Genomic DNA, 26,737 nt, shown 5'->3' with positions numbered 1-26,737 from the left:
CCCTCCCTGCTTCCAATGTGCACATGCTGCCCCTTCGCTTCTGTCATGAGGCTGGTGAAAAATCTCATTTTCTGAGTGAACGTGTTACTCATTCAGTCATGTCTGACTCTTTATGACTCCATGGACTGTGTGTCCATGGAATTCTCCAGGCAAGGTTATTGGAGTGGGTTGCCATTTGCTTCTCCAGGGTATCTTTCCCACCCAGGAATCAAACCTGGGTCTCCCGTATTGCAGCCAGATTCTTTACTGTCTGAGCCACCAGGGAAGCCCGCTTATCTTCGGAGTTAATCCTAAGGTATCTGCTTCTGTAAGATCCTTGATTTTTCATCAACATTGTATATATTCTTTAAAGATAGCATGTATGGTATACCTATGTTCATAGCAGTATTATTCACAGTACCCAAAAGTTGGAAGCGTCCCAAGTATTAATATCTATCATCAGATGAGTGGATAAACAAATCCTTACAATATAGTATATCCTTACAATGAAATATTATTATTCAACCTTAAAAAGAAAGAAAATTCTAATCTATAGGTGAGCCTTGAGGACATCATGTTAAGTGAAATAAGCCAGAAACAAAAGGAATGAATACTATATGATTCCATGTGTGAGAATCCTAGAGCAGTCAAATTTATAAAGACAGACAGTAGAATATTGGTAGCCAGGGACTGGAGTGAGAGGGATGGAGATTTGAGTTTATTGGGTACAGAATTTCAGTTTTACATGACAGGAAATATTCTGGAGATTGGCTGCAAGAAGGTGTGAATACACTTAACACTAAACTGTCCTCTTAAAAATTGTTCAATTCAGGTCAGTCACTTAGTCGTGTCTGACTCTTTGTGACCCCATGGACTGCAGCACGCCAGGCTTCCCTGTTCATCACCAACTCCCGGAGCTTGCTCAAACTCATGTCCATCAAGTCGGTAATGACATCCACCTATCTCATCTGCTGTCATCCCCTTCTCCTCCCGCCTTCAATCTTTCCCAGCATCAGGGTCTTTTCAAATGAGTCAGTTCTTCACATCATGAGGCCAGAATATTGGAGTTTCAGCTTCAGCATCAGTCCTTCCAATGAATATTCAGGACTGATTTCCTTTAGGGTTCATTCAGGACTGATTCCTGGTTGGACCTCCTTGCAGTCCAAGGGACTTTCAAGAGTCTTCTCCAATACCACAGTTCAGAAGCATCAATTCTCTGGCATTCAGCCTTCTTTATTGTCCAACTTTCACATCCATACATGTCTATTGGAAAGACCGTAGCTTTGACTATATGGACATTTGTTGATAAAGTAATGTCTCTGCTTTTTAATATGCTGTCTAGGTTGGTCATAGCTTTTCTTCCAAGGAGAAAGCATATTTAATTTCATGGCTGCAAGTCACCATCTGCAGTGATTTTGGAGCCCCCCAAATAATAAAGTCTGTAACTGTTTCCATTGTTTCCTCATCTATTTGTCATGAAATGATGGGAACAGATGGCATTATCTTCATTTTTTGAATGTTGAGTTTTAAGCCAGCTTTTTCACACTCCTCTTTCACTTTCATCAAGAACCTCTTTAGTTACTCTTCTCTTTCTTCCGTAAAGATGGTGTCATCTGCATATCTGAGGTTTTTGATATGTTCTTCCTGCAATCTTGATTCCAGCTTGTGCTTTATCCAGCCTGGCATTTTGCATGTTATACTCTGCATATATGTTAAAAAAGCAGGGTGACAATATACAGCCTTGACGTATATTGGCGTAGTCAATAAAGCAGAAGTAGATTTTTTTTTTTCTGGAACTCTCTTGCTTTTTCTTTGATCCGACGGATGTTGACAATGTGATCTCTGGTTCCTCTGCCATTTCTAAATCCAGATTGAACATCTGGAAGTTCTTGGTTAATGTACTGTTGAAGCCTAGCTTGGGGAATTTTGAGCATTACTTTGCTAGCATGTGAGATGGATGCAGTTGTGTGGTAGTTTGAACATTCTTTAACATTGCCTTTCTTTGGGATTGGAATGAAAACTGACCTTTTCCAGTCCTGTGGCCACTGCAGAGTTTTCCAAATTTGCTGGCATATTGAGTGCAGTGCTTTCACAGCATCATCTTTTGGGATTTGAAATAGAAATTGTTAAGCTGGTCAATTTTAGGTTACATGTTTTACCAGAATTAAAATAAGAGGTATCATCTGTGGCATGCTTTGTAATTTTCATCTGTATCTCATAGAACCCTGGATTTTAGGATCAGATAACATCTTGTTTTCATCTCTGTTCCCCAGGAAGTGGCATTCTGCAGGGCACAGTAAGAGTACTGAGGGACTGCTGGCTAGGAGAGCGAGTGAGTAGCACACAGGTCTGAGCAACCAGTAACCAACACACACACGTTTCTCAGGTAGCTCACTGGTAAAGAATCTGCCTGCAATGCAGCAGATGTGGGTTCAATCCCTGGGTGGGGAAGATCCTCTGGAGGAGGAAATGACAACCTGCTCCAGTATTCTTGCCTGGAAAATTCCATGGACAGAGGAGCCTGGTGGGCTACAGTCAATGGGGTCACAAAGAATCAGACTGACTTAGAGACTGAGAACGCATGCACCCTTTTAACATGAAAGAATATTCAACTTTATGTTCAAATGATAGATACCCAGAGAGAAGCTTCAGTTAATTACAGGGCAAAAACTTGCTCCAAAATGTTTTCATTTTCATTGTAGGTCAGGAGGAAGATGAGGATTCCTATGGCAGGAAAGCATTAGCTATGTTAGCTACACTTTTTATGAAATCCTGTCCCTGAGAGCACTGTAGATGATGTTTGCTTACTTGGAGACAATGTGTCCATCAGATTTCCTGTTGTAAACATAATTCTGTTAATGTGTACTGATCTTAAATTTCTCCCAAACCAAAAATATGAATATCTAAGAAACTCTGTAGTACAACTTAAGACCGTAACAGATTTGTATTCTTTTATCTTAAAATCCCCAAATCCTAGGGTTATCTGAGGTTCTAAAGTATGTGAGGGAAGACTGAGTTTGAAGACTGAATTAATAATTGCAGTAACTTGACTTGTGATCCGTGTTTTTGTCAACTTTTAGTATCACCGTTAGCTTCATTTCTGTGTTTGTAGGTGATACTTGTGCAGTGTGTTCATGAAGTGATTTCACTCCACTTGTATACATCTCAGGTTTCCTCTCCTGCTCACCTGTTCCAGCCCCTGACACTCCAGGACATCTCTTTGGTGTTGGATTTGATTGAGAGGCTGCTTTTGGGGACACGGGAGTGAGCCCGCCTAGCAGAAGTGGGGCTCTGTTCTCTTTCCATCATGTCCTCTGCTGTCCGGATTCCTGGAAATTAGAGTCAACAGGAAAGTGTAGTAGGCACCATCAGTTCAGTTCAGTTCAGTTACTCAGTTGTGTCCGACTCTTTGCGACCCCATGAATTGCAGCATGCTAGGCCTCCTTGTCCATCACCAACTCCTGGAGTTCACCCAAACTCATGTCCATCGAGTCAGTGATGCCATCTAGCCATCTCATCCTCTGTCGTCCCCTTCTCCTCCTGCCCCCAATCCCTCCCAGCATCAGAGTCTTTTCTAATGAGTCAACTCTTTGCATGAGGTGGCCAAAGTACTGGAGTTTCAGCTTTAGCATCATTCCATCAAAAGAACACCCAGGACTGATCTCCTTCAGAATGGACTTGTTGGACCTCCTTGCAGTCCAAGGGACTCTCAAGAGTCTTCTCCAACACCACAGTTCAAAAGCATCAATTCTTCGGTGCTCAGCTTTCTTCGCAGTCCAACTCTCACATCCATACATGACTACTGGAAAAACCATAGCCTTGACTAGACGGACCTTTGTTGGCAAAGTAATGTCTCTGCTTTTTATTATGCTATCTAGAGGTTTCTAATTCATGGAAGAAATAGCTAGTAAAAGTAAAGACCCAAAATGAGGTAAATAGACCACTAGGCTTCCTGGTTAGATTCCAAACAGAGGCTAAGTTTTTCATTTAAATGATTTTGTGCTTGATTTGATCATTTTAGAGAGTACTGAGTCATTTTAAAGCATTTTCCAGCTCTTGAGGTAGATTAATTTTCATTTGTTATTTTCTTTTCTTGCTCAGAGCTATTACTTGGATAATACATTTTTACAGATGCTTACTATACCTTGCTCTAATGTGCAAAATATTGCTGTCCTACATTTTCTCCTTCTTTAACATATTATTTTCTCAGCAACCCCTCCTCGCACCCAATTGTCCCACTTGCCCTGCTGACTTCCTCATTCCTTGTGACTTGGATAATTGTGTCAGGGCCAGCAGCACCTGAATCACCTGGAACTTCTTAGAAATGCAGAGTCTCGGGCTCACCCAGACCTCTTGACTCAGCATCACGTTTGAACAAGATCTTCCAGTAAAGTCCGTTCTCTCCCATGGTGATAACTTATGATTTCCAAGAGCTATACTTTGACAGTATGAAATTGAGCACATGAATCACCCAGACACCTGCTGTGTCTGAGCAGGAGGCTCTAGAATGTTCTGTGCCACTTACCCTACAGATTTATTTACACTTATATTCTGGAAATCATGCCTTTACATTATAATCAAACTCTGTGTCATTTCAATGCATTTATTTGCATCTTCCAGTGAAGTTTGTCTTCATCACAGGCAGTTTTCATCTGACTCCTGCCTTCCCCACACCAGACTCCTGCAGGGACTAGAGGGATTTCATGCAGGCTCAGCCCTGCCTGGACCTGAAGTCAGAGATAGCCCAGTGTAGCAGTGTATGTGCGGCTCTTTAACCACCTGATGGTATCAAGAATGAGGCTTGCTGTTCCAAGCAGGGCACTAGGTCTGTTTGTCCCATTTCCCAGGAACCATTGTCCCACTCAGCTGCAGGTTTCTCTCCCAGCCCAGATGTGTGTGCCGGTTCTTCCTGCTGACAGCCAGCCCACTTGACCTCAAGTACCCTTTTCTTCTCTGTGATGTTGGCCATATTGTCCCACTCACCACATTTTATGCATCCATATCCACATCATGCTTTAACTCTCTGGCATTAGGATTTCTATGGTAGGCCTGTTCTTTTAACTGCAACTACATAAAGAAGGCTGAGCACCAAAGAATTGATACTTTCAAACTGTGGTGCTGGAGAAGACTCTTGAGAGTTTCTTGGACAGCAAGGAGATGAAATCAGTCAATCCTAATGGAAATCAACCCTGACTATTCATTGGAAAGACTGATGCTGAAGCTCCAACACTTTGGCCACCTGGTGCAAAGAGCCAACTCCTTGGAAAAGACTGTAGATGCTGGGAAAGATTGAGGGCAAGAGGTGAACAGGGTGACAGAGGATGAGATGATTAGATGGCATCATCGAGTCAATGAACATGAGTTTGAGCAGACTCTGGGAGAGAGTGAAGGACAGGGAAGTCTAGTATGCTGCAGTCCATGGGGTTGCAGAATCAGACATGACTTAGCAACTGAACAATACACCTCTCCCCACTTTCTCTGTTTCAGCTACACAGAGGGGGCATAATATCATGTCAGTCCATTAAGGAGATAAGGAGACCATCAGCAAAATGAAAAAGAGGCTGACACACATGGATTTGAGTCCCATGCTGCAACTTAAGGGCTCTGTTATTTCAGGCAAACTAATTAATCATATAAACCTCGATCTCCTCATTTGCAAAATGGAAGTGATCGGACTTAACATCTAATTTTGTTCTGCAAATGAAACAAAATAAGACACGTTAAACACCCAGCATGAAGACCAGCACACTGTAAATACTTGAGCAAAGGTAGATGGTTGTCATTTTCGTAGGATCTAAAATGACCTTAGGGGCTTCCCAGGTGGTGCTAGTGGTAAAGAATCCACTTGCCAGTGTAGGAGACATAAGAGACCAGGTTCCGATCCCTGGATGGGGCAGATCCCCTGAAGAGGGGCTTGGCAACCCTCTCCAGTATTCTTGCCTGGAGAATCCCACGGACAAAGGAGCCTAACGAGCTTCAGTCCGTAGGGTCACAGGGTCAGACATGACTGAAGCAACTTAGCACACAGCACAAAATGACCTTAATTACTTATGCTGCATAAATTTTTGTCTGTTCTGTGTAAATAAGGGGTTGGCCATTTGCAATCATATTTATGACTATAGGATCCATCTGCCATATCTATTTCTCTGTCCAGCTTATCCTATACCTAAATAATATAGTGATAGATTATCCATAAATTTCTCCAGTGTGAGTTAAAAACCTTAGCTCCCTGTGAAAGCCTCTGTCTCAGGATACCACAGGTAATAAAAATAATACAAGGACAAATTCAATAAAGATCCTGATTTTAGCACATACAGTTCACTTGAAGAAATAAGAAAATGTCTGTACCAGCTTTGTAATATAGAAAGCAGTTATAATTTTTATAGGAGTTTAGAAAAGATGATATAACATCAGTTAGGGTTGAGAGAAGTCCACATAAGGGAACAAGTAGAGTATTTCTGAGAAATTAGGCATGTGAAATACACTTAGGGACTTGCTAGGATTTCAGTAGGTAGAAACATTTGTCAAAGTAATTCCAGGAGGTGGGACCAACATTAGCAAAGACGTGATACCTTGATTCAGTGAGTGAGGAATTAGGCATCTGCAGAGGAGTCAGGAAAAAGAGCTACCAGATGTATAACACACATATTCACACTCGACCCCCACAACTACCCAGAAAGCCAAGGAGCTGACTTGTGGAGATGAAGGATGGAGAGATTAGTGAGTACAGTTTTGTATAGGTGACTTTCTGGGGCACATGTCCGGCATAAAGCCGTCCTTTGGGAGTTTAGTCTGAGAAGTGAGTGCACATGGAGCAGAGTGGGCAGATGCGGGAGGCAGAGAGCCAGTAGCTGTTTTACCTCCAGCAAGAAGTCATGGGAAAGTGATTCCACCTTTTGGGATCAAACTGATGTTGATTAAAACATAGTTATAACACATGGGTTTGTGAATGTGCAAAGAAACTGGTAGGAGTAGAAAATGGTATCATATTTCTGAGAGGTAGGCTGGCAGTACTTAACAGCCTTCTCTAAAAATGTTCATACCTGGTTCTAAGCAATTCTACATCTGAGAGTTTATCTTCAGGAAATAATTAAGGTTGTTTAGAAAGATTTAGCTTCAGGGATATATAACCAGTTATTTATAACTGCACAATATCAGAGACCACCTAAAATATCTAACAATAGATGATTTGTTAAGTAAATGATCACATATACTATAATATTATATAGCCATTAAAATAAATATATATTTGAAATGCTAAATAAAAACAGATTACAACAGTATGTTCATATTAATTCCATTTTGTTTCAATATATGAACTTTTATATTTAAGAACACATATATAGAAATAAGGGTTTCCTTGGTGGCTCAGTGGTAAAGAATCAGCCTGCCACACAGGAGATGTGAATTTGATCCCTGAGTCAGGAAGATCCACTGGAGGAGGAAATGGCAACCACTCCAGTATTCTTGCCTGAGAAATCCCACAGACAGAGGAACCTAGCAGACTATAGTCACTGGGGTCACTGAGAATCAGTTATGACTTAGTTGACTAAACAACACAGAAATAAGAAAGGAAAAAAAGAACACACATTCAACATTCATATCTAGAAAGAAAACACATCAACATCTTACAAATAGTTTTATCAGAGTGCTGGGGTGATAGCTAGTATTTATAGACTTTTCAGATTCATTTACACTGATTATGATTAAGGAAAGAGATTTTTTTAAAAAACTTTTTATTTTGTATTGGTGTATAGCTGATTAACAATGTGATAGTTTCAGGTGAACAACAAAGGGACTCAGCCATACATATACATGTATCCATTCTCCCCCATACTTCCCTCCCATCCAAGCTGCCACATAACATTGAGCAGAGTTCCCTTTGCTACGAAGTAGGCCCTTGTTGGTTATCCATTTTAAGTATAGCGCTGTGTACATGTAGATCCCAAACTCCCTAACTATCCCTTCCCCACAGCCTTCCTCTGGGCGACCGTAAGTTTCTTCTCTAAGTCTGTGAGTCTGTCTGTGAGTCTGTTTCTGTTTTGTAAATAAGTTGATTTGTATCATGTCTTTTTATACTCCCCATATAAGGGATGCCATGGGCTTCTTTGATGGCTTAGCAGTAAAGAATCTGTCTATAATGCAAGAAATGCAGGAAATGTAAGTTCGATCCCTGGGTGAGGAAGATCCCCTCGAAGAGAAATCACAGCTCACTCCAGTATTCTTGCCTGGAGAATCCCGTGGACAGAGGAGCCTGGTGGGTTACAATCCATGGGGTTGCAAAGAGTCAGACACAAGTGAAACAACTAAACACAGGAAAGAACATAAAGGATGTCATATGATGTTTCTGCTTCTATGTCTGACTTTGCTCAGTATTGCAATCTCTAGGTCCATCTGTCTTGCTTAAAATGGTATTATTCCACTTTTTAATGGCTGAATAATTTCCATTGTATGTATTAATACATACTACACCCTTTTATCCATTCCTCTGCCAGTGGATTTTTAAGTTGCTTCCATGTCTTGGCTATTATAAATAATGCTGCAATGAACACTGGAGTGTATGTATCTTTTGGACCATGTTTTGTTCCGGATATATACCCAGAGAGTAGCCATGTAAGACACACTTGAGACTTGTGGTTAGGATTTCAGCAGGTGGAAATGTTTGTGAAAGGCATTCAAGGAGGTGGGACCAGCATGAAAATCTTATTCATACCTGAGTCTCAGCAATTCCGCATCTGAAAATTTATCTTACGGAAATATCTGAGTTGTTTGCAAAAATTTAGGTAAGGATATATAAGTTCAGTTCAGTTGCTCAGTTGGGTCTGACTCTTTGTGACCAATGGACAGCAGCAAGCCACAGCTCCCTGTCTATCACCAACACCCAGAGTGTACTCAAACTCATGTCCATTGAGCTGGTGATGCCATCAAACCATCTCATCCTCTGTCACCCTTTCTCCTCCCACCTTCAATCTTTCCCAGCATCAGGGTGTTTTCAAATGAGTCACTTCTTCACATCAGGTGGCCAAAGTATGGGAGTTTCAGCTTCAGTGTCAGTCCTTGCAATGAATATTCAGGACTGATTTCCTTGATGATGGACTTGTTGGGTCTCCTTAGCATCCAAGGCATTCTCAAGAGTCTTCTCCAACACAACAGTTCAAAAGCATCAATTCTTCAGTGCTCAGCTTTCTTTATTGTCCAACTCTCACATCCATGCATGACTACAGGAAAAACCATAGCTTTGAGCTACAGACCTTTGTTGGCAAGTAGGTTGGTCATAACTTTTCTTCCAAGGAGCAAGCATCTTTTAATTTCATGGCTGCAGCCACCATCTGCAGTGATTTTGGAGCCCCCCAAATGAAGTCTGTCACAGTTTCCATTATTTCCCCATGTATTTGCCATAAAGTGATGGGACCAGATGCCATGATCTTAGTTTTCTGAATGTTGAGCTTTAAGCCAACTTTTTCACTCTCCGCTTTCACTTTCATTGAGACTCTTCTTCACTTTTTGAACTAAGGGTGGTGTCATCTGCATATCTGAAGTTATTGACATTTCTCACAGCAATCTTGATTCCAGCTTGTGCTTCTTCCAGCCCAGCGTTTCTCATGGTGTACTCTGCATATAAGTTAAATAAGCAGGGTGACAATATACAGCCTTGACATACTCCTTTTCCTATTTGGAACTAGTCTGTTGTTCCATGACCAGTTCTAACTGTTGCTTCCTGATCTGCATATAGGTTTCTCAAGAAGCATGTCAGGTGGTCTGGTATTCCCATCTCTTCCAGAATTTTCCACAGTTTATTGTGATCCACACAGTCAAAGTCTGTGGCATAGTCAATAAAGCAGAAATAGATGTTTTTCTGGAACTGTCTTACTTTTTCAATGATGCAGAGGATGTTGGAATTTTGATCTCTGGTTCCTCTGACTTTTCTAAAACCAGCTTGAATATCTGGAAGTTCACAGTTCACATATTGCTGAAGCCTGGCTGGAGAATTTTGAGCATTACTTTACTAGCGTGTGAGATGAGTGCAATTGTGCAGTAGTTTGAGCATTCTTTGGCATTGCCTTTCTTTGGGATTGGAATGAAAACTGACCTTTTCCTGTCCTGTGGCCACTGCTGTGTTTTCCAAATTTGCTGGCATGTTGAGTGCAGCACTTTCACAGCATCGTCTTCTAGGATTTGAAATAGCTCAACTGGAATTCCATCACCTCCACTAGCTTTGTTCGTAGTGATGCTTTCTAAGGCCCACTTGACTTCACATTCCAGGATGTCTAGTCTAGGTGAGTGATCACACCATCATAATTATCTTGGTCATGAAGATCTTTTTTGTACAGTTCTTCTGTGTATTCTTGCCATCTTTTCTTAATATCTTCTGCTTCTGTTAGGTCCATACCATTTCTGTCCTTTATTGAGCCCATCTTTGCATGAAATGTTCCCTTGGTATCTCTCATTGTCTTGAAGAGATCTCTAGTCTTTCCCATTCTGTTGTTTTCCTCTATTTCTTTGCATTGATCGCTGAAGAAGGCTTTCTTATCTCTCCTTGCTATTCTTTGGAACTCTGCATTCAGATGTTTATATCTTTCCTTTTCTCCTTTGCTTTTCACTTCTCTTCTTTTCACAGCTATTTGTAAGGCCTTCCCAGACAGCCATTTTGCTTTTTTGCATTTCTTTTCCATGGGGATGGTCTTCATCCCTGTCTCCTGTACAATGTCACGAACCTCCATCCATAGTTCATCAGGCACTGTATCTATTAGATATAGTCCCTTAAATCTATTTCTCACTTCCACTGTATAATCATAAAGGATTTGATTTAGGTCATATCTGAATGGTCTAGTGGTTTTCCCTACTTTCTTTGATTTAAGTCTGAATTTGGCAATAAGGAGTTCATGATTTGAGCCACAGTCAGCTCCCAGTCTTGTTTTTGCTGACTGTATAGAGCTTCTCCATATTTGGCTGCAAAGAATATAAACAATTTGATTTTGGTGAGTTTTAAGCTAACTTTTTCACTCTCCTCTTGCACTTTCATCAAGAGGCTCTTTAGTTCTTCTTCACTTTCTGCCACAGCTGTTAGTGCACTTAATTTCTCTTTGCTTTGGTTTTAATAAATAGACTGATACTTCATATGCATCATAAGTTGTGATTGTAGTTATCTACTGTTTTTAAAATCCCTTTTGAAGTGCTGAGTTAAAAGATTCCATATAAATAGCAAATATTAATCATATTGTTAATCTCATTATGTGAATTTTGCCTATTGGCTGCTGCACATTAAGACAGTGAGACTTGTGTTTTACAGTTGTAAGATGTTTTCTTCAAGAACAGAACATAATTAAGATATTTAATGTTAGGAAGTGGCTTAGTTTTTCTACCAAAAACATTCCTCTCAAATAAAAGAACCCTCAGAAAATGAATAGTTGTTTGTCTATAACACTTCTGACTTGTTGACACTGCTGTAAAATTATCCACATAATTCTCAATGTAGAAATACCCAGACATTAGGAATAAAGATCATTTAATTTTTATGGATCACTTCGGAGACTGCTGGCTTTTCACTGCATATACATCGATTCTGTTACTTTTAGCTGTTCTTTGAATCACAGGGTCTCAACCCAGGGAAATTTTTCAATGTGTGACATTTTTCGTTGTCACAATGTGGGGAATGTTTCTGGTTTCTAGTAGTTAGAGTCTGAGATACTACTGAAAATCCTACAATATACAGGATATTGGGCATATATCCAGACAAAACCAACTATAATTAATTATACCCCAATAATGAATTATCTGGCCCCAAATTTCAACAGTTGCCTTGACTGAGAAATGTTTAGACTGCATTCTACATATAACTTTAAAAATTTTTCCTCAATTGACAGGGTTTCTCCTAGGTTTGTTGCATGTTGTTAATTCTTAATCCCTTCTGGATGTCATTACAGGTTGGCATTGTGGGAAGAACAGGAGCTGGAAAAAGTTCTGTTTTCTCTGCAGTTTTTCGATTGTCAGATCCCGGAGGCTTAGTTTATGTTGATAGGTATCAGATACAATTAGCTGGACTTCACAATTTAAGAAAGAAAATGTCAATCATACTACAGGTATGCACATCGGAGCATTCTCACATGTTCTTTCTATAAGGCACCTAAGTCTGATTGATTTTAAATTGATTTTTGTTTTTTTTCAAATTGAATTAAAATGTTGAACCTTTTGTGCCCAATAGTGCATATTTTTAAATTTTATTTTATTTTTAAACTTTACAATATTGTATTAGTTTTGCCAAATATCGAAATGAATCCGCCACAGGTATACCTGTGTTCCCCATCCTGAACCCTCCTCCCTCCCCCCTCCCCACACCATCCCTCTGGGTCGTCCCAGTGCACCAGCCCCAAGTATCCAGTATCGTGCATCGAACCTGGACTGGTAACTCATTTCATACATGATATTATACATGTTTCAATGCCATTCTCCCAAATCTCCCCACCCTCTCCCTCTCCCAAAGAGTCCATAAGACTGATCTATACATCAGTGTCTCTTTCGCTGTCTCGTACACAGGGTTATCGTTACCATCTTTCTAAATTCCATATTTATGCGTTAGTATACTGTATTGGTGTTTTTCTTTCTGGCTTACTTCACTCTGTATAATAGGCTCCACTGTCATCCACCTCATTAGAACTGATTCAAATGTATTCTTTTTAATGGGTGAGTAATACTCCATTGTGTATATGTACCACAGCTTTCTGATCCATTCATCTGCTGATGGACATCTAGGTTGCTTCCATGTCCTGGCTATTATAAACAGTGCTGCAATGAACATTGGGGTACATGTGTCTCTTTCCCTTCTGGTTTCCTCAGTGTGTATGCCCAGCAGTGGGATTGCTGGATCATAAGGCAGTTCTATTTCCAGTTTTTAAAGGAATCTCCACACTATAGTGGCTGTACTAGTTTGCATTCCCACCAACAGTATAAGAGGGTTCCCTTTTCTCCACACCCTCTCCAGCATTTATTGCTTGTAGACTTTTAGATCGCAGCCATTCTGACTGGCGTGAAATGGTACCTCATAGTGGTTTTGGTTTGCATTTCTCTGATGATGAGTGGTGTTGAGCATCTTTTCATGTGTTTGTTAGCCATCTGTATGTCTTCTTTGGAGAAATGTCTATTTAGTTCTTTGGCCCATTTTTTGATTGGGTCATTTATTTTTCTGGAGTTGAGCTGTAGGAGTTGCTTGTTTATTTTTGAGATTAGTTATTTGTCAGTTGCTTCATTTACTATTATTTTCTCCCATTCTGAAGGCTGCCTTTTCACCTTGCTAATAGTTTCCTTTGTTGTGCAGAAGCTTTTAAGTTTAATTAGGTCCCATTTGTTTATTTTTGCTTTTATTTCCAATATTCTGGGAGGTGGGTCATAGAGGATCCTGCTGTGATGTATGTCGGAGAGTGTTTTGCCTCTGTTCTCCTCTAGGAGTTTTATAGTTTCTGGTCTTACGTTTAGGTCTTTCATCCATTTTGAGTTTATTTTTGTGTATGGTGTTAGAAAGTGTTCTAGTTTCATTCTTTTACAAGTGGTTGACCAGTTTTCCCAGCACCACTTGTTAAAGAGATTGTCTTTTATCCATTGTATATTCTTGCCTCCTTTGTCAAAGATAAGGTGTCCATATGTGCGTGGATTTATCTCTGGGCTTGCTATTTTGTTCCATCAATCAATATTTCTGTCTTTGTGCCAGTACCATACTGTCTTGATAACAGTGGCTTTTTAGTAGAGCCTGAAGTAAGGCAGGTTGATTCCTCCAGTTCCACTCTTCTTTCTCAAAATAGCTTTGGCTATTCGAGGGTTTTTGTATTTCCATACAAATTGTGAAATTATTTGTTCTACCTCTGTGAAGAATACCGTTGGTAGGTTGATAGGGATTGCATTGAATCTATAAATTGCTTTGGGTAGTATACTCATTTTCACTATATTGATTCTTCCGATCCATGAACATGGTATATTTCTCCATTTATTAGTGTCCTCTTTGATTTGTTTCACCAGTGTTTTATAGTTTTCTATATATAGGTCTTTAGTTTCTTTAGGTAGGTATATTCCTAAGTATTTTATTCTTTTCATTGCTAGGGTGAATGGAATTGTTTCCTTAATTTCTCTTTCTATTTTCTCATTATTAGTGTATAGGAATGCAAGGGATTTCTGTGTGTTGATTTTATATCCTGCAACTTTATTATAATCATTGATTAGTTCTAGTAATTTTCTGGTGGAGTCTTTAGGGTTTTCTATGTAGAGGATCATGTCATCTGCAAACAGTGAGAGTTTTACTTCTTTTCCAATTTGGATTCCTTTTATTTCTTTTTCTGCTCTGATTGCTGTGGCCAAAACTTCCAAAACTATGTTGAATAGTAATGGTGAAAGTGGGCACCCTTGTCTTGTTCCTGACTTTAGAGGAAATGCTTTCAATTTTTCACCATTGAGGATAATGTTTGCTGTGGGTTTGTCATATATAGCTTTTATTATGTTGAGGTATGTTCCTTCTGTTCCTGCTTTCTGGAGAGTTTTTATCATAAATGGATGTTGAATTTTGCCAAAGGCTTTCTCTGCATCTATTGAGATAATCATATGGTTTTTATTTTTCAGTTTGTTGATGTGGTGTATTACACTGATTGATTTGCGAATACTGAAGAATCCTTGCATCCCTGGGATAAAGCTCACTTGGTCATGGTGTATGATCTTTTTAATGTGTTGTTGGATTCTGATTGCTAGAATTTTGTTAAGGATTTTTGCATCTATGTTCATCAGTGATATTGGCCTGTAGTTTTCTTTTTTTGTGGGATCTTTGTCAGGTTTTGGTATTAGGGTAATGGTTGCCTAATAGAATGAGTTTGGAAGTTTACCTTCCTCTGCAATTTTCTGGAAGAGTTTGAGCAGGATAGGTGTTAGCTCTTCTCTAAATTTTTGGTAAAATTCAGCTGTGAAGCTGTCTGGACCTGGACTTTTGTTTGCTGGAAGATTTTTGATTACAGTTTCAATTTCCGTGCTTGTGATGGGTCTGTTAAGATTTTCTATTTCTTCCTGGTCCAGTTTTGGAAAGTTGTGCTTTTCTAAGAAATTTGTCCATTTATTCCATGTTGTCCATTTTATTGGCATATAATTGTTGATAGTAGTCTCTTATGATCCTTTGTATTTCTGTGTTGTCTGTTGTGATCTCTCCATTTTCATTTCTAATTTTATTGATTTGATTTTTCTCCCTTTGTTTCTTGATGAGTCTGGCTAATGGTTTGTCAATTTTATGTATCCTTTCAAAGAACCAGCTTTTGGCTTTGTTGATTTTTGCTATGGTCTCTTTTGTTTCTTTTGCATTTATTTCTGCTCTAATTTTTAAGATTTCTTTCCTTCTACTAACCCTGGGGTTCTTCATTTCCTCCTTTTCTAGTTGCTTTAGGTGTAGGGTTAGGTTATTTATTTGACTTTTTTCTTGTTTCTTGAGGTATGCCTGTATTGCTATGAATTTACCCTTAAGACTGCTTTTAAAGTGTCCCATAGGTTTTGGGTTGTTGTGTTTTCATTTTCATTAGTTTCTTTGCAAATTTTGATTTCTTTTTTGATTTATTCTGTGATTTGTTGGTTATTCAGCAGCGTGTTGTTCAGCCTCCATATGTTGGAATTTTTAATAGTTTTTCTCCTGTAATTGAGATCTAATCTTACTGCATTGTGGTCAGAAAAGATGCTTGGAATGATTTCTATTTTTTTGAATTTACCAAGGCTAGATTTATGGCCCAGGATGTGATCTATCCTGGAGAAGGTTCCATGTGTGCTTGAGAAAAAGGTGAAATTCATTGTTTTGGTATGAAATGTCCTATAGATATCAATTAGGTCTAACTGGTCTATTGTATCATTTAAAGTTTGTGTTTCCTTGTTAATTTTCTGTTTAGTTGATATATCCATAGGTGTGAGTGGGGTATTAAAGTCTCCCACTATTATTGTGTTATTGTTAATTTCTCCTTTCATACTTGTTAGCATTTGTCTTACATACTGTGGTGCTCCTATGTTGGATGCATATATATTTATAATTGTTATATCTTAATCTTGGATTGATCCTTTGATCATTATGTAGTGACCTTCTTTGTCTCTTTTCACAGCCTTTGTTTTAAAGTCTATTTTATCTGATATAAGTATTGCTACTCCTGCTTTCTTTTGGTCCCTATTTGCATGGAGTATCTTTTACCAGCCGTCACTTTCAGTCTGTATGTGTCCCCTGTTTTGAGGTGGGTCTCTTGTAGACAACATATGTAGGGGTCTTGTTTTTGTATCCATTCAGCCAGTCTTTGTCTTTTGGTTGGGGCATTCAACCCATTTATGTTTAAGGTAATTACTGATAAGTATGATCCCATTGCCATTTACTTTATTGTTTTGGGTTCAATTTTATACACCGTTTTTGTGTTTCCTGTCTAGAGAATATCCTTTAGTATTTGTTGGAGAGCTGATTTGGTGGTGCTGAATTCTCTCAGCTTTTGCTTGTCTGAAAAGCTTTTGATTTCTCCTTCATATTTGAATGAGATCCTTGCTGAGTACAATAATCTGGGCTGTAGGTTATTTTCTTTCATCACTTTAAGTATGTCTTGCCATTCCCTCCTGGCTTGAAGAGTTTCTATTGAAAGATCAGCTGTTATCCTTATGGGAATTCCCTTGTGTGTTATTTGTTGTTTTTCCCTTGCTGCTTTTAATATTTGTTCTTTGTGTTTGATCTTTGTTAATTTGATTAATATGTGTCTTGGGGTGTTTCTCCTTGGTTTTATCCTGTTTGGGACTCTCTGGGTTTCTTGGACTTGGGTGATTATTTACTTCCCCATTTTAGGGAAATTTTCAACTATTATCTCTTCAAGTATTTTCTCATGGTATTTCTTTTTGTCTTCTTCTTCTGGGACCCCTATGATTCGAATGTTGTAGTGTTTAATATTGTCTTGGAGGTCTCTGAGATTGTCCTCATTTCTTTTAATTCGTTTTTCTTTTATCCTCTCTGATTCATTTATTTCTGCCATTCTATCTTCTAACTCACTAATCCTATCTTCTGCCTCTGTTATTCTACTATTTGTTGCCTCCAGAGTGTTTTTAATTTCATTTATTGCATTATTTATTATATATTGACTTTCTTTTATTTCTTCTAGGTCCTTGTTAAACCTTTCTTGCATCTTCTCAATCTTTGTCTCCAGGCTATTTATCTGTGATTCCATTTTGATTTCAAGATTTTGGATCAATTTCACTATCTTTATTTGGAATTCTTTATCAGGTAGATTGCCTATCTCTTCCTCTTTTGTTTGGTTTGGTGGGCGTTTATCCTGTTCCTTTATCTGCTGGGTATTCCTCTGTCTCTTCATCTTGTTTATATTGCTGAGTTTGGGGTGTCCTTTCTTTATTCTGGCTGTTTGTGGAGTTCTCTTTATTGTGGCATTGTCTCACTCTGTGTGGGTTTGTACAGGTGGCTTATCAAGGTTTCTTGTTTAGGAAAGCTTGTGTCGGTGTTCTGGTGGGTGGAGCTGTATTTCTTCTCTCTGGAGTGCAATGAAATGTCCAGTAATGAGTTATGGGATGTCTATGGTTTTGGGGTGACTTTGGGCTGCCTGTATCTTGGAGTTCCGGGCTGTGTTCCTTGTTGCTGGAGAATTTGCTTGGTATATCTTGGCCTGAAACTTGTTGGCCGTTGTGTGGTATTTGGTTTCAGTGCAGGTATGGAGGCATTTGATGAGCTATTGTCAATTAATGTTCCTTGGAGTCAGGATTTGGACTTAAGCCTCCTGCTTCCAGTTATTGGTCTTATTTTTACAGTAGTTTCAAAGCTTCTCCTTCTATACAGCACCATTGATAAAACATCTACATTAAAGATGAAAAGTTTCTCTACCGTGAGGGTCACCCAGAGAGGTTCACAGCGTTACATGGAAAAGAGAAGAGGAAGGAGGGAGTTAGAGGTGACCCAAATGAGATGAGGTGGAATCAATAGAGGAGAGAGTGGGCTAGCCAGTAATCTCTTCCTTATGTGCACTCCACAACTGGACCGCTCAGAGTTGTTCACGGAGTTATACAGATAAGAGAAGAAGGAGGAAGGTGACAGAGGTGGCCAGGAGGTTAAAAGGGGGGAATGAAAAGGAGGGAGATAGATTCAGCCAGTAATCAGTTCCCTAAGTGTTATCCACCATCTGGAACACACAGAAATTCACAGAGTTGGGTAGAGTAGAGAGGGGTTAGGGAGGAGACACAGGGGACCTGGTGGAGAAAAAGGAGAGTCCAAAGGAAAGAGAGCAGTCAAGCCAGTAATCTCGCTCCCTAGTGAAAAATGGGTACTGAAGATTGGGTTCTTAAAGGTACAAAATTGGTAACAAATACATAAAAGCAAAAATTAAAAATCTAGAGTAGAGTTTGGAATTTCAAAAATATGCTGTTAAAGAAAAGAAGAAGGAAAAGAAAGAGAGAAAAAACGAACAAACAAAAACAAACAAGGTCGCAAAAATTATAAATAAAATATAGGTACAAAATTGATAACTAATACCCAAAAGCAAAAGTTAAAATCTAGAGTAGAGTTTGGAATTTCAAAAATACAATGTTAAAAAAAGAAGAAGAAAAAGAAAGAGAGAGAGAAAAAAAAAACAAACAAACAAGAACAAACAAAGTCACATAAATTATAAAGAAAATACAGGTACAAATTTGATAACAAATACCAAAAAGCATAAATTAAAAATCTGGAGTAGAGTTTGGAATTTCAGATATACAATGTTATTTAAAAGAAGAAGAGAAAGAAACAGAGAAAAAAAGAAAAAGAAAAAAGGGTCACAGAAATTATTAAAAAAAAACTATGGGTACAAAATTTATAACAAATACCAAAAAGCTAAAATTAAAAATCAAGAGTAGAGTTTGGAATTTCAAAAATACAAAGTTAGAGAAAAGAAGGAAAAAAAAAAACCAAGGTCAAAAAAATTATAAAAAATATATATATATGAAGTTTGCTTTAAAAAAATAGGGTCTTCTTTTTTTTTTTGCAAAGTAATCGGTTATAAAAGTGAAAATTAAAGGAATAATAGAGGACTTAAATTTTTTTTTAATTAAAAAAAATTAAAAAAAGAAAGAAAGAATGATCGTAAAAATAGTAAAAATATATCTAGGACTTTCTCCCGTTTTGTTGTGAGTATTGTGGGTTCAGTTCATTTTTGGCTAGTTCCTTGGTCTGACTTGTATTTCTCATCTATAGGCCCCTTCCTATGTGGCTGGTACTAACCACAGGGTTTTAATCTATTGCCTGTAGTTTCCAAGGCGGTACCCTCTGTTATAGCTTCTTCTGTTTGCTGGTCTCTTCAGTGTCTGGTTTCCGCCCTGACACAAAGGGGACGGTGGAGGACACTTTTTTTTTTTTTTAGGTTCACTTGTTCAGTCGCGCTGTGGGGAGGGATGGAGGGATGCTGCAAACAAATAACACTGGCATGTGCTCAGAGTGCCTCAGCCACCCTGGGTCTGCCCCCCATTCACGGCGCGTGTAGCCTCCCTGCCCACGCTGCTCATGCTCTAGGTTGCTCCACCGGGAACCATCCGTGGCCGACCCTGGGCTGCCTGCACTTCCCAGGTCCAAGCTGCTCAGGTTCAGGCACTCGGGTAGTCCTCAGAGGCGCAGACTCTCGGTTGGGCCTGCGTTTTGTGCCCTTCCCAGATCCGAGCAGCTCAGGTGATGAGGTGTTTGGCACGCGCGATTGCTGCGACTTATCGCCTCCCCACCGCTCAGTTATCTAGGTGTTCAACTGGCGCACCTTCTGAGGCAGATGTTGACCGTCCAGACCCCCAAGAAGTTTTAGTTAGCAAAGAAGCCTGCTTACAGTTTTATAGATAATGTCTCTCTGGGGCTGTGATTGTCCCCTTCTGGCTCTGGCTGCCTATCACTGGAGGGGGATGGTCTGCCGCCGGCTATCTCTGTTCAGTCCTTTGTTCCATGTGCGGGCCTGGCGGTGTCTTAGGTTAGGGCTGGCTTTTCGCGTGGTAGATATCCCACAGTCTGGTTTGCTAGCCAAAATTATTGCGCTCAGATAGCGCTCGGGGTATTCAGGCCAGATCCTTGCGATGCAGCCCGTGCCGTGCCTCCCTGCCCAGCCCCGCGTGTTAATGGTGGATGCAGGCGTCTGCACTGCTTCTCCACTGGGGGAGTTACTGTAGGGCTTGCGGTAAAATGTGCGGATTTTAATCGTGTATTTATTTTTCCTCCCTGTTATGTTGCCCTCTGTGCTTCCAAGGCTTGGCACAGATTCGGCAGTGAGAAGGTTTCCTGGTGTGTGGAAACTTCTCTCTTTTTAAGACTCCCTTCCTGGGACGGAACTCTGTCCCTCCCTCTTTTGTCTCTTTTTTTGTCTTTTATATTTTTTCCTACCTCCTTTCGAAGACTTGGGTTGCTTTTCTGGGTGCCTGATGTCCTCTGCTGGCATTCAGAAGTTGTTTTGTGGAATTTACTTGGCATTTAAATGTTCTTTTGATGAATTTGTGGGGGAGAAAGTGTTCTCCCTGTCCTACTCCTCCGCCATCTTAGCTCCTCCCTCCAATAGTGCATATTTTTAACAGCAGGTATTTTCAACAGATATTCTCATCACATACTAGATTTTTATTTTATTTATTAATTTATTTTTTTTATGAATTTATTTATTTTAACTTGAGGCTAATTACTATACAATATTGTATTGGTTTTGCCATACATCAATGATGAATCCACCATGGGTGTACATGTGTGTGTGTGTGTGTGTGTATACATATACATATACATATATATATATATATATATATATAATCGTATTTTCCATTATGATTTATGTCAGTTTTCAGTTCAGTTCAGTCACTCAGTCATATCCAACTCTTTGCTACCCCATGGACTGCAGCACATCAGGCCTTCCTGTCCATCACCAACTCCTGGAGCTTGCTCGAACACATATCCATCGAGTAGGTGATTCCATCCACCCACCTTATTCTCTGTCATCCCCTTCTCTTTCTGCCTTCAATCTTTCTCAGCATCAGGGTCTTTTCAAATGAGTCAGCTCTTCACATCAGGTGACCAAAGTATTGGAGTTTCAGATTCAGCATCAGTCCTTCCAATGAATATTCAGGACTGATTTCCTTTAGGATGGACTGGTTGGATCTCCTTGCAGTCCAAGGGACTCTCAAGAGTCTTCTCCAATACCACAGTTCAAAAGCATCAATTCTTCAGCGCTCAGATTTCTTTATTGTCCAACTCTCACATCCATACATGACTACTGGAAAAACCATAGCTTTGACTATACAGACCTTTGTTGGCAAAGTAATGCCTCTGCTTTTTAATATGCTGTCTAGGTTGGTCATAACTTTTCTTCCAAGGAGTAAACGTCTTTTAATTTCAGGCTGCAGTCACCATCTGCAATGATTTTGGAACCCAGGAAATTAAAGTCTATCACAGTTTCCATTATTTCCCCATGTAATTACCATGAAGTGATGGGACCAGATGCCATGATCTTAATTTTCTGAATGTTGAGCTTTAAGCCAACATTTTTACTCTCCTCTTTCAGTTTCATCAAGAGGCTCTTTAGTTCCTCTTCACTTTCTGCCATAAGGGTGGTGTCACCTGCATAACTGTCGTTATTGATATTTCTCCTGGCAATCTTGATTCCAGCTTGTGCTTTATCCAGCCCTGCATTTCTCATGAGGTACTGTGCATATAAGTAAAATAAACATGGTGACAAAATACAGCCATCACATACTCTTCTCCTGATTTGAACCAGTCTTTTTTTCTATGTTCAGTTCTCTTGCTTCTGGACCTGCACATAGATTTCCTAGAAGGCTGGCAAGGTGGTCTGGTATTCCCATATCTTTAGGAATTTTCTGCAGTTTGTTATTATCCACACAGTTAAAGGCTTTGGTATAGTCAATAAAGAAGCAGTAGATGTTTTTCTGGATATGATGATTTATTACAGGATATTAAATATACTTCCCTGTGTAACAGTAGGACTTTGTTGTCTATACACTGTATACATATTAGTTTCAATCTGTGAATCCCAAACTATCAGTCCATCCCTCCCCAACCTCTTCATTCCTGTGGCAACCACAAGTCTGTTCTCTGTGTCTGTGAGTCTGTTTCTGTTTTTTAGATAAGGTCACTTGTGTCATATTTTAAATTCCACATGTAAATGATATCATATGATGTTTGTCTTTCTGACTTATTTAATCTATTATGGTAGTCTCTAAGTTTATCAGTGTTGATGAAAATGGCATTGTTTCATTATTTTTATTGCTGAGTATTATTTCATTACATACACACACACATAAACACACGCACACACACACACACATATATATATATATACACACATCTTTATCCATTCATCTATTAATGCACATTTATTAATAGTTTGCTTCCATGTCTTGGCTATTGTGAGTAGTGCTGCTGTAAACATAGAGATTCATGTATATTTTGAAATACAGTTTTCTCTGGATATATGACCAGGAGTGGGATTTCTGGACAATATGACAACTCTGTTTGTAGTTGTTTTTTTTTTTTCCTTCCTCCCATCTCCCTCCCTATCCCACTCCTCTATGTTGATGCAGAGTCCCTGTTTGAGTTTCCTCAGTCATACAGCAAATTCCCACTGGCTATCTATTTTATATATGGAAATAGATGGGGAAACAGTGTCAGACTTTATTTTTCTGGGCTCCAAAATCACTGCAGATGGTGACTGCAGCCATAAAATTAAAAGACGCTTACTCCTTGGAAGGAAAGTTCTGACCAACCTAGATAGCATATTCAAAAGCAGAGACGTTACTTTGCCAATAAAGGTTCGCCTAGTCAAGGCCAATGTTTTTCCTATGGTCATGTATGGATGTGAGAGTTGGACTGTGAAGAAGGCTGAGCACCGAAGAATTGGTGCTTTTGAACTGTGGTGTTGGAGAAGACTCTTGAGAGTCCCTTGGACTGCAAGGAGATCCAACCAGTCCATTCTGAAGGAGATCAGCCCTGGGATTTCTTTGGAAGGAATGATGCTAAAGCTGAAACTCCAGTACTTTGGCCACCTCATGCGAAGAGTTGACTCATTGGAAAAGACTCTGATGCTGGGAGGGATTGGGAGCAAGAGGAGAAGGGGACGCCAGAGGATGATATGGCTAGATGGCATCACTGACTTGATGGACGTGAGTCTCAGTGAACTCCGGGAGTTGGTGATGGACAGGGAGGCCTGGCGTGCTGCGATTCATGGGGTCACAAAGAGTCGGACACAACTGAGCGACTGATCTGATCTGATCTAATCTGAATGTAAGTTTCCATGTTACTCTTTCCATACCTCTCACCCTCTCCTCCCCTCTCCCCATGTCCACAAGTCTATTCTACATGTCTGTTTCTCCGTTGCTGCCTTGTATGTAAATTGTTCAGTATCATTTTTATAGATTCTGTATATATGTATTCAGTTCAGTTCAGATCAGTTGCTCAGTCGTGTCTGACTCTTTGCGACCCCATGAACTGCAGCACGCCAGGCCTCCCTGTCCATCACCAGCTCCCAGAGTCCACCCAAACCCATGTCCATTGAGTTGGCGATGCCATCCAACCATCTCATCCTCTGTTGTCCTCTTCTTCTACTGCCCTCAATCTTTCCCAGCATCAGGGTCTTTTCAAATGAGTAAGTTCTTCGCATCAGGTGGCCAAAATATTAGAGTTTCAGCTTCAACATCAGTCCTTCCAATGAACACCCAGGACTGATCTCCTTCAGGATGGACTGGTTGGATCTCCTTGCAGTCCAAGGGACTCTCAAGAGTCTTCTCCAACACCACAGTTCAAAAGCATCAATTCATTGGCTCTCTGCTTTCTTTATAGTCCAAGTCTCCCATCCATACATGACCATTGGGAAAACCATAGCCTTGTCTTGATGGACCTTTGTTGGCAAAGTAATGTCTCCGCTTTTTAATATGCTGTCTAGGTTGGTCAGAACTTTCCTTCCAAGGAGTAAGCATCTTTTATTATTTATTTATTTATATTAGATCTCTTTTTTAAATTTTTTTAAATTTTATTTTATTTTTTAACTTTACAATATTGTATTGGTTTTGCAGGTTGGGGAACACATGTATACCTGTGGCGGATTCATTCTGATATATAGTAAGCGTCTTTTAATTTCATGACGCAATCACCATCTGAAGTGATTTTGTTGCCCAGAAAAATAAAGTCAGCTACTGTTTCCACTGTTTCCCCATCTATTTCCCATGAAGTGATGGGACTGGATGCCATGATCTTCATTTTCTGAATGTTGAGCTTTAAGCCAACATTTTCACTCTCCTCTTTCACTTTCATCAAGAGACTCTTTAGTTCTTCTTCACTTTCTGCTATAAAGGTGGTGCCATCTGCATATCTGAGGTTACTGATATTTCTCCTGGCAGTCTTGATTCCAGCTTGTGCTTCTTCCAGCCCAGTGTTTTTCATGATGTACTCTGCATATATGTTAAATAAGCAGGGTGACAATATACAGCCTTGGCGTACTCCTTTCTCAATTTGGAACCAGTCTGTTGTTCCATGTGCAGTTCTAACTGTTGCTTCCTGACCTACATAGAGTTCTCAAGAGGCAGGTCAGGTGCTCTGGTAGTCTCATCTCTTTCATAATTTTCCAGTTTATTGTGATCCACATAGTCAAAGGCTTTGGCATAGTCAAGAAAGCAGAAATAGATTATTTTCTGGAATTATCTGGATTTTTTGATCACACAGCAGATGTTGGCAATTTGATCTCTGGTTCTTCTGCCGTCTCTAAAACCAGCATGAGTATCTGGAAGTTTACAGTTCACGTATTGCTGAAGCCTGGCTTGGGGAATTTTAAGCATCACTTTACTAGCGTGTGAGATGAGTGCAATTGTGCGGTAGTTTGAGCATTCTTTGGCATTGCCTTTCTTTGGGATTGGAGTGAAAGCTGACCTTTTCCTGTCCTGTGGCCACTGCTGAGTTTTCCATATATGAATCATGTTCAAATATGCATTAGAATACGATATTTATCTTTCTCTTTATGACTTACTTCATTCTGTATAATAGATTCTTGCTTCATTCACCACATCAGGACTGACTCAAATGTGTTCCTTTTTTTGGCTGAGTGATATTCCATTGTGTATATGTATCACAACTTTTTTATCCATTCATCTGTTGATGAACATCTAGGTTGCTTCCCTGTTTTAGCTATTGTAAAGAGTTCTGCAATGAATAATGGAATACGTGTCTTTTTCAATTTTGGTTTCCTCAGGGTATATGCCTAGGAGTGAGATTGCTGGGTAATATGGTGGTTTTATTCCTCTTTTTTTGAGGAATCTCCATATCATCTTCCATAATGGCTGTATCAATTTACATTCCCACCAACAGTGCAGGAGTGTTCCCTTTTGTCCACACCCTTTCCAGCATTTATTGTGTGCAGACTTTTTTTTTTTATTTTTCTTTAATAGAAAATTATTTAATTAGTATACATGTGTTCCCCATCCTGAACCCTCCTCCCTCCCCCCTCCCCACACCATCCCTCTGGGTCGTCCCAGTGCACCAGCCCCAAGCATCCAGCATCGTGCATTGAACCTGGACTGGCATCTCGTTTCATACATGACGTTTCACATGTTTCAATGCCATTCTCCCAAATCTTCCCACCCTTTCCCTCTCCCACAGAGTCCATAAGACTGTTCTATACATCAGTGTCTCTTTTGCTGTCTCGTATACAGGGTTATCATTACCATCTTTCTAAATTCCATATATATGCGTTAGTATACTGTATTGGTGTTCTTCCTTCTGGCTTACTTCACTCTGTATAATAGGCTCCAGTTTCATCCACCTCATTAGAACTGATTCAAATGTATTCTTTTTAATTGCTGAGTAATACTCCATTGTGTATATGTACCACTGCTTTCTTATCCATTCATCTTCTGATGGACATCTAGGTTGCTTCCATGTCCTGGCTATTATAAACAGTGCTGCGATGAACATTGGGGTACACGTGTCTCTTTCCCTTCTGGTTTCCTCAGTGTGTATGCCCAGCAGTGGGATTGCTGGATCATAAGGCAGTTCTATTTCTAGTTTTTTAAGGAATCTCCACACTGTTCTCCATAGTGGCTGTACTAGTTTGCATTCCCACCAACAGTGTAAGAGGGTTCCCTTTTCTCCACACCCTCTCCAGCATTTATTATTTGTAGACTTTTGGATCGCAGCCATTCTGACTGGTGTGAAATGGTACCTCATAGTGGTTTTGATTTGCATTTCTCTGATAATGAGTGATGTTGAGCATCTTTTCATGTGTTTGTTAGCCATCTGTATGTCTTCTTTGGAGAAATGTCTATTTAGATCTTTGGCCCGTTTTTTGATTGGGTCATTTATTTTTCTGGAGTTGAGCTGTAGGAGTTGCTTGTATATTTTTGAGATTAGTTGTTTGTCGGTTGCTTCATTTGCTATTATTTTCTCCCATTCTGAAGGCTGTCTTTTCACCTTGCTAATAGTTTCCTTTGATGTGCAGAAGCTTTTAAGTTTAATTAGGTCCCATTTGTTTATTTTTACTTTTATTTCCAATATTCTGGGAGGTGGATCATAGAGGATCCTGCTGTGATGTATGTCAGAGAGTGTTTTGCCTCTGTTCTCCTCTAGGAGTTTTATAGTTTCTGGTCTTAGGTTGAGATCTTTAATCCATTTTGAGTTTATTTTTGTATATGGTGTTAGAAAGTGTTCTAGTTTCATTCTTTTACAAGTGGTTGACCAGATTTCCCAGCACCACTTGTTAAAGAGATTGTCTTTAATCCATTGTATATTCTTGCCTCC

General features: G+C 39.6%; 1 protein-coding gene across 1 annotated transcript in view; it reads left to right on the top strand.

The window, feature by feature from the left end:
* The window catches only part of LOC139182031 (ATP-binding cassette sub-family C member 4-like), a 404,344-nt gene that overhangs the window by 308,116 nt on the left and 69,491 nt on the right, over positions 1 to 26,737 (top strand). Inside the window, exon 19 of the mRNA XM_070785515.1 lies at positions 11,904 to 12,059. Within this exon, the coding sequence (XP_070641616.1) occupies positions 11,904 to 12,059 (156 nt within the window). The remainder of the gene's footprint in view (positions 1 to 11,903; positions 12,060 to 26,737) is intronic.

Source organism: Bos indicus, unplaced genomic scaffold (genome assembly GCF_029378745.1).
Source record: "Bos indicus isolate NIAB-ARS_2022 breed Sahiwal x Tharparkar unplaced genomic scaffold, NIAB-ARS_B.indTharparkar_mat_pri_1.0 scaffold_64, whole genome shotgun sequence".
Lineage (NCBI taxonomy): Eukaryota > Metazoa > Chordata > Mammalia > Artiodactyla > Bovidae > Bos > Bos indicus.
This window is presented reverse-complemented; position numbering and strand designations above follow the sequence as displayed.